The 16752-nt window shown below is 53.8% G+C and overlaps 1 protein-coding gene across 2 annotated transcripts in view; it reads left to right on the plus strand.

The window, feature by feature from the left end:
- ARID1A (AT-rich interaction domain 1A) overlaps positions 1 to 15747 on the plus strand; it is a 57449-nt gene extending 41702 nt beyond the window's left edge. Inside the window, exons 5-20 of one of the 2 annotated variants that reach the window (XM_054395485.1) lie at positions 214 to 454; positions 789 to 878; positions 1576 to 1743; positions 2458 to 2773; positions 3933 to 4078; positions 4165 to 4274; positions 4911 to 5120; positions 5601 to 5808; positions 8719 to 8851; positions 9162 to 9334; positions 9494 to 9644; positions 9785 to 9913; positions 10016 to 10112; positions 11787 to 12657; positions 13116 to 13246; positions 13953 to 15747. In XM_054395485.1, the coding sequence (XP_054251460.1) occupies positions 214 to 454; positions 789 to 878; positions 1576 to 1743; positions 2458 to 2773; positions 3933 to 4078; positions 4165 to 4274; positions 4911 to 5120; positions 5601 to 5808; positions 8719 to 8851; positions 9162 to 9334; positions 9494 to 9644; positions 9785 to 9913; positions 10016 to 10112; positions 11787 to 12657; positions 13116 to 13246; positions 13953 to 15686 (4908 nt within the window). In that variant the 3' untranslated portion in view covers positions 15687 to 15747. The remainder of the gene's footprint in view (positions 1 to 213; positions 455 to 788; positions 879 to 1575; positions 1744 to 2457; positions 2774 to 3932; positions 4079 to 4164; positions 4275 to 4910; positions 5121 to 5600; positions 5809 to 8718; positions 8852 to 9161; positions 9335 to 9493; positions 9645 to 9784; positions 9914 to 10015; positions 10113 to 11786; positions 12658 to 13115; positions 13247 to 13952) is intronic. The other variant, XM_054395487.1, reaches the window with a different exon arrangement.
- Positions 15748 to 16752: the final 1005 nt, after the last annotated feature.

The raw sequence follows: 16752 nt of genomic DNA on the forward strand, positions 1-16752 counted from the left end.
GGGGCCCTCGTGGGTTCAGAGCAGGCAGCAGGATAAGGCAGCTTGGCAGCTGCCTGGGTCTGCAGCCACCTTTGTTACTGATGATGATGGTGTGAGCAGAGCTGTCTGGTTTCTGTTTGTAGAGTGGCAAAGGAAGAGCTGCCCCAGAGGGTGTGAGGGAACAGCCCCATGTCTGTTTTATTCTTGTCTGATCTGTTTCTCTGTGTGTTGCAGGACCTGTCTGGTTCAATAGATGATCTGCCCATGGGTACAGAAGGAGCCCTGAGTCCTGGAGTAAGCACATCAGGGATTTCCAGCAGTCAAGGAGAGCAGAGTAACCCAGCTCAGTCTCCTTTCTCTCCACATACCTCTCCTCACCTGCCAGGCATCAGAGGACCCTCCCCATCCCCAGTTGGATCTCCAGCTAGTGTTGCTCAGTCCCGCTCTGGTCCACTTTCACCTGCTGCAGTTCCAGGTGAGGCTGCTTGGCACATGCTGACCTTTTGGTGGGGCTGCCTCCTGCAGCTGGGGATGAATGGCCATGGCCAGTGGGGAGGAGCTGGCCAGTGCCAGTGCTGTGTGGTTTGAGGTCCTGTGAGCTCATTTCCAGTGTCTGAGCTGGGTGGGAGGGCTGGAGGCAAGCAGTGTCATTTCGCTGGGTTATGGTGACTGATCTGCCTCTTGTTTTTCCTCACTGTGGCTAACACAACCTCCTCCTGAAGCTGTCCTTCTGGCGTTGAATACTCCTGCCTCCTGGGGTTTGTGGTGTGCAAGTTGTGTCATTAACCACTCTCTTGTTTGTGGTGCAGGCAATCAGATGCCACCCCGACCGCCCAGCGGCCAGTCGGACACTATCATGCATCCTTCCATGAACCAGTCAAGCATAGCCCAAGATCGAGGTGTGTGACATGAGATAAAAGCTTTAATTGTAAAGCTGGCTGTGTAACTAAAACTCACCTGGCCTGGTGACATGGATTCCATGGTGAGATAGCCTTGAAAAGCTGCCCCAGGTTTATAAGCTGCAAATGTTCAGACACCCTGCAGTGAATTCAGCTCTTGGTGGTGGTTTGGCCTCTCGATGCTCCATCTGAGCCTGGTGGTTTGGCTTCTGAGATGTTTTCTCTGGCTTTTAACAAGCTCTTCTCTGAATGTTGTGGTCCAAGGTCCATAACTTTTGAGCTTCAAAACGAGGGATGCTCACAACAGTGCTGTGTCCTTTTCCCCCTGAGAGAATGGGATCAATGTGGGGGAAAATGCAGGAAAGGTTCCAGCCCTCACAGCTAAAAGTTGTCACTGAGTAAGCAACCAAACAACCCCAGTAGGAGAAGAAGCCCCTAGGGTTTGCAGAGCTGTGCTGCCTGCTTCTGTGACATGAAGCTGGCTGGTTTTTTTTTCTGGTTAAAACAGGAAATTGGATCTGTTATCTCAGCAGCTAGCACTAGCTTCTTCACAGCAGCTGCTGGAGCTCTGGCCAGACTGCTGCTGGAAGGGTTCTGTTAGTATGACCCAGGGGTTGCTGTGACCTAAGAACGTGTCCAGTGGCACCTCTGGGTACTTTGCACTAATGATTGTCTGCTCCACTCTCTGGGTGACCAGGTTACATGCAGAGGAATCCTCAGATGCCCCAGTACAGCTCAGCCCAGCCTGGCTCAGCCTTATCTCCTCGGCAGTCCTCGGGAGCACAGATGCACGCTGGCATGGGGCCCTACCAGCAGAACTCCATGGGAAGCTATGGACCCCAGGGGGGGCAGTATGGACCTCAAGGTGAGGCACAGTCAGCTCCTTGTGGTGGGAATTGAGCCTCTCTCCAGTGTAAGATCTTGGCTTTGCTAAGCTTCTACTTTGTCCTCTCTTAAGGTGTGGGTGAGACAAAGCAGTGCACTCCTCAGGGGCTGGGCCTTGGTCTTGTTGAGATTCATGGAGTCACAGAAGGGGTTGGGTTGGAAAGGACCTTGAAGATCATCTAGTTCCAACCTCCTGCCATGGGCAGGGACACCTCCCACTAAACCAGGTTGCTTAAAGCCCCATCCAGCCTGGATTGATGACCTGTGGTATTTTCAGGGCTACATCCAAATGTAGATTTCCTTCTGGTTTAGAAGGATGTAGGTCATGCATCCAGTGTAAGAGCAGCCAGGTCTCTTTGGAGAGGAGGAAGAGTAAGTGGTGTAAGTTTTGGAAAGGGTTAAAGGAGGGTTGTTTGGGGTTTTGTTTATCACATTCTGTCCTGACCATCAAGCTCAATGCTTGGTTGAGGTTTGGGGAGAGTTTCAGGCAGCTTTTGAATTGTTGTTGCTTGGCTGTGTCAAAACACATTTTTTGTGGCTTATATCCAAGTGCTTTGACTCCTCATTGAGGTGTTAGCACTCCCCCTCATCTCTGTTAGGGATCTTTAAATATTTGCTGATAGAAGATTTTGATGGTGATTCATAAACTAACTGGTTGACTGATGTTGTCTTTCCCCTCTTTTCATCTCCTCAGGAGGTTATCCCAGGCAGCCAAACTACAATGCTATGTCCAATGCCAACTACCCCAGCCCAGGGATGGGAGGAAGCATGAACCCCATGGGAGCAGGGAGCCAGATGCATGGGCAGACTGGTGTGCCACCCTACAGCGGGCTCCCTCCAGGGAGGATGACCCATGCCACCATGGGGAATAGGCCTTATGGACCTAACATGGCAAATATGCCACCTCAGGTGGGCACAGGGATGTGCCCCCCGCCCGGGGGCATGAACCGCAAAGCACAAGAGGCAGCTGCCGCTGCCATGCACGCCGCTGCCAACTCCATCCAGAACAGGTGAGGAGCAGCACTGCCCTGCTCTCTGCCCAGCACCCTCCTCCTGGCACACCTGGGCTTCAGGGCTGTGCATGGAATAACCCAAACCTGGAGTGCAGCTGAACAGACCCCTTGAGGGTTTGCTCTTCGTGGGGCCTTGCTCATCAATTTCAGCATTAAGGAGCTCAGACAAGCAGCTTGCTGGGACTCAGCTTTAGGGACATACTTGGGGAGGTTTTAATGTCTGTAGATGAAATCTGTTCAAATCTGAGATTTCTTCAGTTAGTTTTGCTTTCTGCTCCTCTTTGTTGCATGAGTGACTTAAAAGACTCTGCCTGTGTGGTAGGAGCCATAAATCCAGCAGCCATCCAGCTGCATTCATCTCAACCAAGGCACTGCTGGCCCAGTGTGAGCAGCTTCTTCCTTTTAGGGCCTTGATGAGCAGCTGTGGGAAAGCAGCTGGAGTTCTGCAATGAACTTTGCAGCTCTTTTCTGTGGTTGGTTGGGGGTTTTATTGCACATTTCAGAGTAGGTGTATGTGGCCTACAAGAATGCCATGAGAGCCAGGAGCTGGCTTCCAAGTTGGGTTGCCCCAGTCAAGCTGTCAGATCTGTTGTCTGCTCGTGGTGCTCTTGGTCCTGGCTTCAGGGCTGCTTCTGCAATCTGCTTCTGATGTTAGCCATGGCTGCAAGAGGGCAGGCTCCCAAATGCCAGTGAAGGAGTCTAAGCCCTGTCCCTCTGAGGAGAGGCAGTAGTGGAGGAGGTCTTCTGGTGCGTTTGAAATAATGCAGCTTGTATGGGGAACAAAAAGGAAAGGCAGAAAAAGCCTCAAGTGTGGCAGCAGCACTGCCAGGTCCAGTTGTGAGTGCACAGGGCTGCAGTGGTGGCAGCTCTGTTCCTCCTTGTGAAGGCAACACAGGTGAAGTTCTTTTGGGGTGAAAACACTTCAGAACTGAACATCTCTCAATGATTTGCATCCCCTTTTCTTTTGAGGATGTGACTGAAGCTCGGGGTAGCCAAACTTTAACAGAGCCCCCAATTGTTGGTCTTCTGCTGGCAGAGTGAGCTGGAGAAAGTCACTGCTCCACTTACTCCTGACAAACTTCCTTCCTTGGAAGACAAGATCTTGCCACTGCCTGTTGTTTAGAGTAAGCACCTGTCTGTTCCTTGCCTTCTCTAGGCCTCCTGGTTATCCCAACATGAACCAAGGGGGAATGATGGGCACTGGACCTCCTTATGGCCAGGGAATTAACAGTATGGCTGGGATGATAAACCCCCAGGGCCCACCCTACCCCATGGGTGGGAATATGGCCAACAACTCTGCAGGTAAGGCACTGCTGGCTGCTGGGCATTGCATGGATTTCATTGTACTGCCTTGAAGATCAGTGCTAAAGGATCTTTGACCTTCCTAGGGATGGCAGCAAGCCCTGAGATGATGGGTCTGGGGGATGTCAAATTGACACCTGCAGCTAAAATGAACAACAAGGCAGATGGGACACCAAAAGCTGAATCCAAGTCAAAGGTAAAACGTTTTGGGTTATGTTTTTAATGACTGTTGAAAGATTATCACATCTACTGATGAACAGAGCCTTGGGTGTAGGGGTTCACCTGGAAGCTCATGTTGAAGTTCACTTCTGCTTCAGGAGTTAATTTTTAAGTAAGTTTGGAGAGCCAAAGCCATTTCTGCCTTTACTCCAAGGGTGTCTGCTGGAGGAAGACAGAAGAATGTGCTCAGGCAGTGCATCAAAAGACAAGGGGGGAGCAAGGCAAGGTGCAGGAGCACAGGGCTTGTGTCTACACACAGCCTTGGGTGGGGCAGGCGTGTAGGAATTAGTGTGTGAAGCTCAGACTTCACAGCCCTCCCCCTGCATTCAGGAATTCCTCAATCCCTCTTGCCTTAGAGATGGCTCTCTGCAAAGGCTCCTAGAGGTTGGGTTGGTCTCTGTAGCTTTCCTGAAAACTCCAAACCCAGGCAGTGTGTGAACTGCCTGAGCAGCAGCTGCCTGTGTGGTCCCTTGGTCAGAGGATGCTTGCCTGGCCTTGCACTGAGCTCTCCTCAGGAGAGCAGCAGAACTGTGAGCTCTTTCCTGACTAATCCTGACAAATGAAGCAGCTGCTTCTGTGCTGCTCAGTCCTGATCTCTCTTTCCTTCTCCCAGAAGTCCAGCTCCTCCACTACAACCAATGAGAAGATCACCAAACTCTATGAACTGGGTGGTGAGCCTGAGAGGAAGCTCTGGGTGGATCGTTACCTGGCCTTCACCGAGGAGAAGGCCATGGGCATGACCAACCTGCCAGCAGTGGGCAGGAAGCCCTTGGACCTTTACAGGCTCTACATCTCAGTGAAGGAGATTGGAGGATTGACTCAGGTGGGTGTCCAGCAGCCAAGTGTGGTCACTGGAGGTTTGTAGTCAGTCACAAGCCAATGGGCAGCACAACTGCAAGGTGGCTTTGGGGCCAGGTGTCAGCCATGGCTTCCAGCTGTGCTTCTTTACTTTGTGTTCTAAACCTCAGCATCCCTGAAGTGAGCCACAGGGCTGGCTGAGAACAGTCTGTGCTGAGGCTCAATTCAAGGAGGTCTTTTCCCTACTTTGGTCAGGGCAAAGGTTGGTGACCCTTTGTCTCTGCACCTGGCTGTCAGCTGCCCTCATGTCTAATTCAGTTTGCAGTCTGCCCCTTTTGAAAAGGTTCCTCTGGGTGAGGAGGGGAGGTCACTAGTTTGGGGGTTTGAACACAGCTGTTGCTGCTCTGCTCAGCTCAGCCCTTGCTGCCTGCTCTCTGTTAGCTGGGAAGTGTTAACTTGCTGGAGAAGGTTTTGAGTTCAGAGCCTCTGCTTTGGTTGTGTGCAGGTCAACAAAAACAAGAAGTGGCGGGAGCTGGCCACCAACCTGAACGTGGGCACGTCCAGCAGCGCTGCCAGCTCGCTCAAGAAGCAGTACATCCAGTGTCTGTATGCCTTTGAGTGCAAGATTGAGAGGGGAGAAGACCCCCCCCCAGATATCTTTGCAGCTGCTGATTCAAAGAAGTCTCAGACTAAGATCCAGCCTCCATCCCCAGGTGAGTTCAGAGGCTGGGGAAGTCGTGCAGAGAAAATCCGAAGCAGCAGATCTCTGGCACTGTTCACCTGACCCCATGGGATCAGACTGGTTCCAGATGTGCAAAAAGCCCTCTGTGTCTCTTTCTAAGCAGGCCCTCCCTGGTTGTGCAGGCGAAATACCTTTGTGATACGGCAGGGAATGGGCAAAGAATCACCAGAGAATGGCTTGGCTTAGAGGGGACCTCTCAAGGTCATGTGGCAGCAAATGGTCATAGAATGGATTGGGTTGGAAGGGACCTCTCAAGCTCATCCAGACCAACCAAGCTGCAGTCAGCAGGGACATCCCCAACCAGAGCAGGCAGCTTGGAGCCCCAGACAACCTGACCTGGGATGGTTTCAGGCATTTCCCACCTCTGTGGACAGCCTGGGCCAGGGTCTCACCATCCTCAGTGTAAAAAAAAAAAAAAAAAAAAAAACAAAAAAACACAAAATCTTCCTTCTTTCCAGTCTAAGATGGTAGCAGGAGTGAGTCAAAGCCTCCTGGGATAATTCACTTTTGTGTCCCACCTCTGTACTCAGCTTAAGAAAAAGACATAAAAATATTTACACACAGCCCAGTGCTGACTGATCCACAAGGACCATGTGAGGACCTGGTGGAGAGAGGGGTCTGGAGTTAGCCCTGCAAGGTGATCTCTGCATGCTCCCAGCAGCAGCCCTTGATGTCCCTGCTCAGCACTGGGAGCCTGCTGGAAAAGTTGTGCTCATGTTGCCTCTGCAGGTGCTGCCTTCTGGCAGTAAGTGCTTGCTGTGGGGGTGCACTCCTCTTCCTCAGGAATTGCTCCTTTCTGTTCTCACCAGGGGACACTGAGGACTTCCTGAGACTGTGCACAGAGAGCCTTGTGAGCCTGTCACAGGTTGGATGCTCTATAGAGATGAGACCCTTGCAAATGAATTTCTGTCTGAGCCTCGGTGGGCTGCTCCAGTTCCTGAATATTTAGCCAAATTCAGATTTGTTAAACAAAAACCAGAGGAGAAAGCATTCAAAAGCATCCAGGCTCAGCCTGTTTGCTGCACTCTTTAGTCTTCAGAGAGTCTCTGATGGTTTGAGTCTCGTTTGCATCGAGCTCAGTGTTTGAATTGCTGCTGAACTTGCCAGTCCCTTCAGCTTGTTTCCCAGTTTTTCCTACAAGTTAAACCTTCAGCTGCTTTTTCTGGTCAGGAGCCTGTTCCTGTAGGTGAAACAAAAACTTTTCCCTGCTTTGAAGTTCCTGTAATACTTGCAAAAAAGGCTTTTTTGGTTCTGAAACCTGGCATCAGCTCTGTCTAGCTCCTGAGGAGTGGAATAATGAACCCTCTTTGGACCAGGCTCAGTGGACCCAGCCCGGCTAAGCCCTCAGCTGACATTCTCAGCCCAGGTGTTCTGCTGGCAGCTCCACGTGGTGGTGCTTTAAACAACTACATCTGAGCTGTTCCAGTGCAGCTTCACCCTTGCTGTGTTCTGCAAGATGAAATTAACTTCTGTGGCACTAGACTGAGCTCCTGTCTGAGTTTGGCTAAGCCAGCGCACAGAAAGGCTTTGGCCAGCGTGGGCTGGGCATGGCCACGTGGGCACCAGGCAGTCCTCCTCGGGTGCCTGCTGGCGACCTGCAGCCTGTCCCTGGGGAGCTGGAAGCAGCCTGCCATGGGATTCTGATTCCCAGAGCGTGGAACTGGCCTGGCTCCAAGTGTGTGTAACTTTGAGTGGGAGTGACGGCAGGGGGTGGGGACAAACACCAAATGGCAGCCACGCGGGGAACGTCTCCAGGCCTCTTCCTGCCAGCACCAGGCAGGGACAGAGGCGTGTGGAGAATTCCTGGGGGAAGCGAGGGGAGCTGGGGAGGGAAGCAGAGCCGCGGGGAGGGCCCATGAATGAAACTCCCTGCTGGGCTCTGCTCAGCCCTGCCTTCTCCAGAGACCTCCCCGGGCTGGGAGGGAGTCCTGGAGAAGGAGGACAGGGTGCCAGGAAGGTGGGGTGTAAACAAACATGCCCTGAACCTGACCTCGGAGGATTTTAATGAATAGCTGAAATGAGTCATCAAGCAGCAGGGCTGAAGCTGAGGGATATCATCGGGTGCTGGGGCTGGTAACTAATGGAAACATTAATTAAGAGTTCAGCTCTTGCTGGCTGTGAGGAGGAGATGAAGCCAGGAGCTGAGGCTGTCACCGGGATCCAGGGGCAGAGTGCCGGAGCTGCTGCTGCCGGCACAGCTGGCTGGCACATGACAGCCTGGGAGTTGTGATGAAAGCCTCCTGCAGCAGAAAGCAACCCCCCTGCAGAGCCAGGAACTTGCTGGACAGGTTTTGTCTTCAGTGAGGGATCCGGCAGCTCCGGCATTCCCTGTTCCAGGAATCCTTAGGAGTGGTGCTTGAATTAACCTGCATGAGTTAACCCCTCCGGAAGGACAGCGTAGACAAAGGAGTCTTGTTCAGAGTGACTTCAGCTGACATCCTGCAGCTGTCATCACTAGAGAGACTGAGAGACTTCCAGGAGAGGGCTCAAAGCTACCTTCTCCCTGGGTAGGAAGTGAAGATGTCCCTTGGCACAAAGCACCAGCAGCCACGTGGTGCACTCCAGAACATCAGCCTCTGAAGCAGGGTGGCTTGGCCAGCACCACACAGACCACAGTGGTGGCCCAGTGGGTAAACCAAAACGTGGTTGAGAATGAAATTGTGATAGAAGTGAAGGTGTCCTCTCAGCTTCAGGTCACTGTTCATGGTTCTTCTGGGAAGTCTGGCCCAGGGTGTCCTTGGACTGTTGAGTTCCTTCTACTTTTCCTGCCCTATTTCATCTGTCTTCTTGAAGGACTCTGCTTTGGTTTTTCTTGAGGCTGGTGTTTTGGGAGGTTGTTGCAGGGTGCAGAGCTGCTCATACCACATTTCTGTTCTTGCAGCGGGTTCAGGCTCGATGCAGGGCCCTCAGACACCTCAGTCCACCAGCAGCTCCATGGCAGAAGGAGGAGACTTGAAGCCACCAACTCCTGCATCTACGCCACACAGTCAGATGCCTCCTTTGCCAGGCATCAGGTATGAGAGCACTGCACCCTCTGCCACCCTGCTGGGTACAGGCAGTGAGCTTGGAGGTCACTACCACGGATGGCTGGAGGCTTGAGTGCTGTTTTGGTGGAGCTCCATGGCTTTGCTCCTGTTAAGAAGGCTCACAGCAGTGTGTGAATGATCACTGCCCTGGGGCTGGGATCCGAGGATTGGATCTGGGGGCAGCTCTTTGGTTCTTCCAGGGAGTAGCAACACCCGAAAGGAGGGAATGTGTGGGGAAAGCATCCTGAGGAGCCCTGTGGAGCTCTCTAATCCTGTGTCTGTGGGGTTTTTGCATCAGGAGTAACTCGGTTGGCCTTCAGGATGCCTTCGCAGATGGCAGTGATCCCACGTTCCAGAAGCGGAACTCCATGACTCCAAACCCAGGGTACCAGCCCAGCATGAATACCTCTGACATGATGAGTCGCATGTCCTACGAGCCAAATAAAGATCCCTACAGCAGTATGAGGAAAGGTGAGGCAGTCCTGCTCTCTTCCTGCCCCTGCTCTGCTCCACGACTGAGCCCTGTGCCTGGCTGTACGCTGGGATGTGGTGTAGGAGCCCCAGGACATGGGACAGAGCTTTCTGGGGCAGGGGCAGACCCCCTGACTGCTGCTCTTCTCAACATTTCAGCTCCAGGAAGCGATCCCTTCATGTCCTCAGGGCAGGGCCCCAACAGTGCTATGGGTGACCCTTACAACCGTGCTGCAGGCCCAGGGATGGGCAACATGGCCATGGGGCAGCGGCAACACTACTCCTATGGAGGTCCTTACGACAGAGTGAGGTAGGTGCTGCTGAGACCCTGACTGGCTTGGCTGGTGAGCTGAGGACTTTTCCTCCCTGCTGGCATCAGCCTTTCCCATGTGAGGAGCAAGAGTGGATTTACATGAACGTGTTGGGGGTTTTGTCTCCATCTCCATGCAGGACGGAGCCTGGCATGGGACCTGAGGGCAACTTGGCAGCTGGCACTCCGCAGCCCAACCTCCTGCCTTCCACCCCGGAGTCAGGGATGTACTCCCCCAGCCGCTACCCACAGCAGCAGCAGCAGCAAAGGTCTGTGCAGGCTCTTGTCACAAACAGCTCTTCCCACTACAAGACTTGGGAAAGTGAAGCTTGCACCTGAGCAGATCAGTAATGCTTATGTTTCTTCTCCAGACATGATTCCTATGGCAATCAATTCTCCACTCAAGGCACATCCTCGGGCAGCCCCTTCCCTAGCCAGCAAACTACCATGTACCAACAGCAGCAGCAGGTAAAGGATCAGAAGGGGGCTGGTTTGATGGACAAAGCAGAGCTTTATCTCTGAAATCCATGAAAAGAGGAGGATGGAAACCTTGGGCTGTGTATTTATCCATGTGTAGAATGAAGGAGCTTATCCAGGAGGCTTTTTCCCCCAGTTTCCAGATAGTTTGGGTAAGTTTTAGTGCTCCCAGCATTGTCCTGGAAGGGAGGTTGTGTAGCTTGGAGACACAGGTGCCCTGTCCAGGCAGCAGGAGATCAAGAAGCTTTCTTGGGCTTCTCTGCCCCTCTGGAACATTCTGAAGGCCATCACATTCCTGTAACAAGTGATCAGATGAGTTTGGTTGGGGTGGGTCCTTGGTGGCTCTGGGGAGCTGCAGACAAAGGCTCCTTCCCTGCCCCTGCCTCCTCCTCGCTGTTCTCAAACCCCAGGTTTGTTCCAGGAGAGTTGGAATGAACACCCAGCTCTGTCCATAATCCTCATATCTGACTTGCTCTCTGTGTCAGTGCCAGGGCCCAGAAGGTTTTCCTGATGATTTTGAGTTCTCTGGTTTAGGAGAGCATAGAGAGGGCACTCACCAGGCTGTGCTAACAATAATTCCAACTGCTCTGCAGTTTGGCTCTGCAACTAGAGCCATGGGGCACTGAGCCAGGAGTTCCAGTTACTCTGGTTCTTGTCATCTTTGAAGCCCTAGAGCTCCATCTGAAGCCAGTCATGACCCTGGAGCTTCTGAGTAGAGTGTGGAGCAGCCAGAGCCTGGACCCTTGGAGGCAAGAGAGGGCTTGGGTTTTAATTTTGTTTCAGCAATTGACTATTCTCTCCATTTGCACTTAAAAGATGTAGGGGGGAGAACAGTTCTTGGTCCTTTCAGTGATGTGCAGGTTTCAGACTCTGCAGCCTGCAGAAGCAGCAGGAGTCACAACAGTGTTCAGGTTTATCCTGTTTAATGCTTCAGCAGAAGCTTCTGTTTTGGGGAAAGCCTCAGAGAAGTAGGGTCTGATAAAATTCCTGGATGTGAAAGAAACACAAACCTGTGCACAGCTTGGTTTGTGGTGAATGCAGAGCTGAGCCTTTCTACAGGCAAGTCCTTTCTGTGGGCAGATTTCAGCCCTCGAGGCATCCTTGTGGAATCCACAAGGAAAGCAGCCAGCCAGCCACAAGGAGTTGGCCTTGCCTTGTGAAAGGGAAAGGCTGCTCCAGGTCGGGTTGGACATGGCTAAGGAGGAGAGGAGGGCTCAGCCTCTTGCAGGCCGTGCTGTGGGGCATGTCCCCTGGTACTGAGTAACTGCTTGCTGAGGTTTGGGTTCCTGGTTTCCCAGTAGATGATCACAGAATGCCAGGCTGGAAGGGACCCCAAGGATGATCGGCTCCTGATGGTGGAGCTGCAATGAGCTGCCCCAGCAGCCTGTCCAGCTGAGGCTTAAACTGCCCAATGCAGGGGACTCCACTGCTGCCCCTTGGAGATGATTCCAATGTCTGACTGTGCTCATGGGGAAACACTTTCCCCTGGAGCCCAACAGGAATCCCCCCAGCAGAACCTTGGCCCCGTCCCCCCCATGTGTTCTCCATGGGACTCCCTGTGCAAAGGGAGCCTCCCTCTTCCTGGCCACCCTTCCTGTGCCGGCGCGGGGTGCTGAGCTCTCCCGCGGGTAACCTGACGCCGCCCCTGGCTTTGTTTCCCTGCAGAACTACAAGCGGCCGATGGACGGCAGCTACGGGCCGCCGGCCAAGCGGCACGAAGGGGACCTGTACAGCGTCCCCTACAGCGCCGGGCAGGGGCAGGCGCCGCAGCCGCTGCCCGCAGCGCAGAGCCAGCAGCAGAGCCAGCAGCCGGGCGCGCAGCCGGCGCCGCAGCCGGACCTGTACAACCAGTACGGCAGCGCCTACCCTGCCGCCGAGCGCCGCTCCGCCGCGCCCCAGGGCCAGTTCCCCTTCCAGTTCGGCAGGGACAGGGTCTCGGCCCCACCGGGCTCGGGCGCGCAGCAGAGCCTCCCGCCGCAGATGCTGGGGGGTCCGATGCAGCCCGCCCCGGACGGCCCCCAGCAGGGAGCCATGTGGCAGGGCCGCGGCGAGATGGGCTACAGCTACCCGAACCGGCAGGGTGCCGGCGCCGCGCCCCAGGGGCCTGCGTACCACGGAGTGAGTCGGACGGAGGAGATCCTGCACTCGGAGCAGAGGGTCAACCACGAGGGGCCGTGGCCCGCCCATGGCAACCGGCAGCCTCCCTACGGCCCCTCTGCCCCCGTGCCCCCCATGACGAGGCCCCCCCAGTCTAACTACCAGACGCCCTCCAGCATGCAGAATCACATTCCTCAGGTATCCAGCCCAGCACCTCTGCCCAGACCTCTGGAGAACCGCACTTCTCCCAGCAAATCTCCCTTCCTGCACTCGGGGATGAAGATGCAGAAGGCAGGGCCCCCAGTCCCTGCCTCCCACATCACACCAGCAGCTGTCCAGCCTCCCATGATCCGGCGAGACATCACCTTCCCGCCGGGCTCTGTGGAAGCAACACAACCTGTGCTGAAGCAGAGGAGAAGGCTGACAGCAAAAGATATTGGTAAGAGGAAGTTCCTCTGCTGCTCTGCTTGTGCCTGCCCAGGGGATGGGTCCTGCCTCAGTGCTGCCAGGTGGAAGGGTTCTGCTTGGCTTTGAGTTGTGTTTTCATAGATCCATGGAGTGGGTTGGGTTGGAAGGGAGCTTAAAGCTCATCCAGTTCCAACCCCCTGCCACGGGCAGGGACACCTCCCACCAGCTCAGGTTGCTTAAGGCCTTATCCAGCCTGGCCTTGAACACCTCCAGGGAGGAGGCCTCCACAGCCTCCCTGGGCAACTTGTTCCAGGTGTTTGCAGCTTAGCTGTGGTTTCCGACAGCATTTTGGCATTGTCTGGGGAGAGGTTTCTGGGACTTCAACTCTGTGCATCACCTCTGCTCTTCCTGGGTACAAAAAGCAGTGCCAAGTCTCCTGTCTTGTTTTCCAAGTGCAGGAGCTGGGAATCTCTGGTGTTTGTGTTACAGGAACTCCTGAAGCCTGGAGAGTGATGATGTCTCTGAAGTCCGGGCTGCTGGCTGAAAGCACGTGGGCCTTAGATACCATAAACATCCTGCTCTATGATGACAACAGCATCATGACCTTCAACCTCAGCCAGGTGGGGGCAGATGCTTCCTGCTGCAGGTCTCTGCAGTGCTCCTTCTGTAAGGTTTCTGTCAGCAAGAGAGCACCAAGCAGCTCATGGCCTTGTGGGGTCAGGCTCCTCAGCATCCCTGTGGAGCACACCAAGAAGAGAACCTGGGGACTGGGTCCCTGTGCTGCTTACTCACTGGCCTGATACATTTGTTGGGGCTCAGGCCTGTGTGTTCTCTCTGTGGTGCCTCTGGAGCAGAGGAAGTGATGGTAGGAAGGCCACAAAGGAGTCTGCAGCGATAGTGAAAGGCTGGAGGCTGCTGGTGGCTTTGGGTGTTGATGGTTTGCCTTCACCCCTGGCTCTGCCCTCAGGGGTGCCCATCCTGAGGGTCAGCCTTTGCCTCCATGACTGTTGTAAAAGCTGCTCAGCAGTGATGTAAAGGCTGTTTTGCTGAGTGCTGTCCTTCCCCTCCCTGTGTGTTTGCACAGGTCTGGGGCTGCTCTGGGCACTGCCAGCCAGCATCTGGGCTTGGCTTGGTTCCTGCTCTCAGAGGGTGGAAAGCTCTCTTCTGCAAACAGCCAATTAACAGTGTTAAGAATCCACTGATTAACAGCACTGCTTAAATTCTTAGCCCTTTATCATGCTCTGCTTTCCCAGCCTTGGCCTAAAGTTGGTTTCTGATCACTGTTCCCTTCCTTCCTTCCCCTTCTGTTTTTCTCCTCCCTCGTAGCTCCCAGGCTTGCTGGAACTCTTGGTGGAGTATTTCCGGCGCTGCCTGATCGAGATCTTTGGAATCCTGAAGGAATATGAGGTGGGAGACCCAGGGCAAAGAACACTATTAGATCCTGAAAGGTTCTGCAAATCTTCAGCTTCCTCTCATGAAGAAGGGGAGGAGGAGGAGGATGAACCACGGAGCCTGAACTGCGAGGAGGAGGATGAGGAGGAGGATGAGGAAGAGGAGGAGGCCGCGTTTGCAAGCAAGGACAAAGTACCTCTGGAGAGCAGCGAGGAGAAACTGGTGAGCAAGTTTGACAAGCTGCCAGTGAAGGTGGTGCAGAAGAACGACCCCTTTGTGGTGGACTACTCAGACAAGCTGGGGCGGGTGCAGGAGTTCGAGAGTGGCCTCCTGCACTGGCGGATTGGCGGCGGCGACACCACCGAGCACATCCAAACACACTTTGAGAGCAAGGCAGAGCTGCCTGGGACTCACAAAAGAGCTTCCTGCCCCTCGGGCCTGAGGAAACGGTCAGCAGCTGACAGCAACCCCAGCACTAGGGAAGGAGAGACTCCTCCCTCCGACAGCTCCTTGGAGAAGAGGATCACTGCCACCATGGACGACATGCTGTCGGCACGCCCAGGCGCCCTGGCTGGGGAGGAGGAAGAGGTCAAACCCTTGGAAGCGGCAAAGGAAAGCAGCAAGTTTCCCTTTGGCATTAGCCCAGCCCAGAGCCACAGAAACATCAAAATTCTGGAGGATGAGCCTCACAGTAAGGATGAGACTCCCCTCTGCACCCTCCTGGACTGGCAGGACTCCCTGGCAAAGCGCTGCATCTGCGTCTCCAACATCATCAGGAGTTTGTCGTTTGTGCCGGGCAATGACTTTGAGATGTCCAAACACCCTGGGCTGCTGCTGATCCTGGGGAAGTTGATCCTCTTACACCACAAGCACCCAGAGCGCAAGCAGGCGCCCCTGACATACGAGAAGGAGGAGGAGCAGGACCAAGGGGTGAGCTGCAACAAGGTGGAGTGGTGGTGGGACTGCTTGGAGATGCTGCGTGAGAACACGCTGGTCACCTTGGCCAACATTTCTGGCCAGCTGGACCTCTCCCCCTACCCGGAAAGCATCTGTTTGCCTATCCTGGATGGACTCCTCCACTGGGCAGTGTGTCCATCTGCGGAGGCCCAGGATCCCTTTCCAACGCTGGGGCCCAACGCGGTCCTCTCCCCTCAGAGACTGGTTTTGGAAACGCTCAGCAAACTCAGCATCCAGGACAACAATGTGGATCTGATCCTGGCCACCCCCCCCTTCAGCCGCCTGGAGAAGCTGTACAGCACCCTGGTGCGGTTCCTCAGTGACAGAAAGAACCCTGTGTGCCGGGAGATGGCCGTGGTGCTGCTGGCCAACCTGGCACAGGGGGACAGCCTGGCGGCCAGAGCCATCGCCGTGCAGAAGGGCAGCATTGGCAACCTGCTGGGCTTCCTGGAGGACAGCCTGGCAGCCACGCAGTTCCAGCAGAGCCAGGCCAGCCTGCTGCACATGCAGAGCCCTCCCTTCGAGTCGACCAGCGTGGACATGATGCGCAGAGCCGCCCGGGCGCTGCTGGCCCTGGCCAAGGTGGACGAGAACCACTCGGAGTTCACCTTGTACGAGTCGCGGCTGTTGGACATCTCGGTGTCGCCCCTGATGAACTCCTTGGTTTCACAAGTGATCTGTGACGTACTGTTTCTGGTTGGCCAGTCATGACAGCTGTGGGATCCCAGCCCCCGTGTGCGTGTGCGTGAGTGGAGCCCTTAGGAACTGACTGTTGCCCTTTATTTATGCAAAACCACCTCAGAATCCACTGTCTGCCCTGCGCTGTCCTGCTTCTCCCCTCGGGGGGCAAGATGTGGCCCCACTTCCCCTTCCCCCCAACCCCTTTTCCCCTTTGCCCTTCCGATTTGTCCTGAATCCCTTATTAAAGGAGACAAAAGTTCTGTCTACATAGAAGACTTTTTTTTTTCTTTTTTAAATTACTTTTCTTTTTTTATTTTAACCAAAGTTGCTGTCGTTTACAGTGAGTTTGGGGAAAAAAGAAAAAAACAACAACAACAACAACAAAACAAAAAAAAAAAAAAACAAACAAAATCCAAACCACCAACAAAAAAAAAGTGACTTGGCCGTGTTCTCACCTTGACAGGCACCACTTTCCTAACTGTTTTTAATGGTAAAACTCTCGAAGGACACACACACAAAAAAACAAACCAAACACAAAGCAAGTGCTGAACTCTGGTGTGGTTTCTATCCTTTGTACATTCACAAACCTTGCAGGAACCAAGACGTTTTTAACCCCCCCCAGCTGTGAACAGCCCTGGTCCAAGGGAGGGCCCTGTGTGCAGTAGCTTGGTTTAGAGAGAGCTTCGTGTACTGTACACCTGCAGCTGTCAAACCATTTACTGTAACGATGTCTCACATGGAAGAAAAAGAGAGGAAAAGAAATAAAATAATAAAAACAAAAAAGGAGAAAAAAAGACAAAAAATAAAGAGGAGAAAAACAAAAAAAAAAAGAGGCTCAGCAGCGAGCTGTAGTTTTTAAAATGTTTTTAGTTTTAACGTCGAGGAGAAAAAAAAAGACAAAAAAAAAGCAACAAAAAAAAGGCTTTTCCCCCAAAGTATCATGTGTGAACCTACAACACCCTGACCTCTTTCTCTCTTCCTCCTTGATTGTATGAATAACCCTGAGATCACCTCTTTAGAACTGGTTTTAACCTTTAGCCGCAGCCCTGGGCGCTGCTCCCACCCCTCCCCTCTCCCCCCCCGTGTACATATCTCT

This window comes from Indicator indicator, chromosome 33, assembly GCF_027791375.1.
Source record: "Indicator indicator isolate 239-I01 chromosome 33, UM_Iind_1.1, whole genome shotgun sequence".
Classification (NCBI taxonomy): domain Eukaryota; kingdom Metazoa; phylum Chordata; class Aves; order Piciformes; family Indicatoridae; genus Indicator; species Indicator indicator.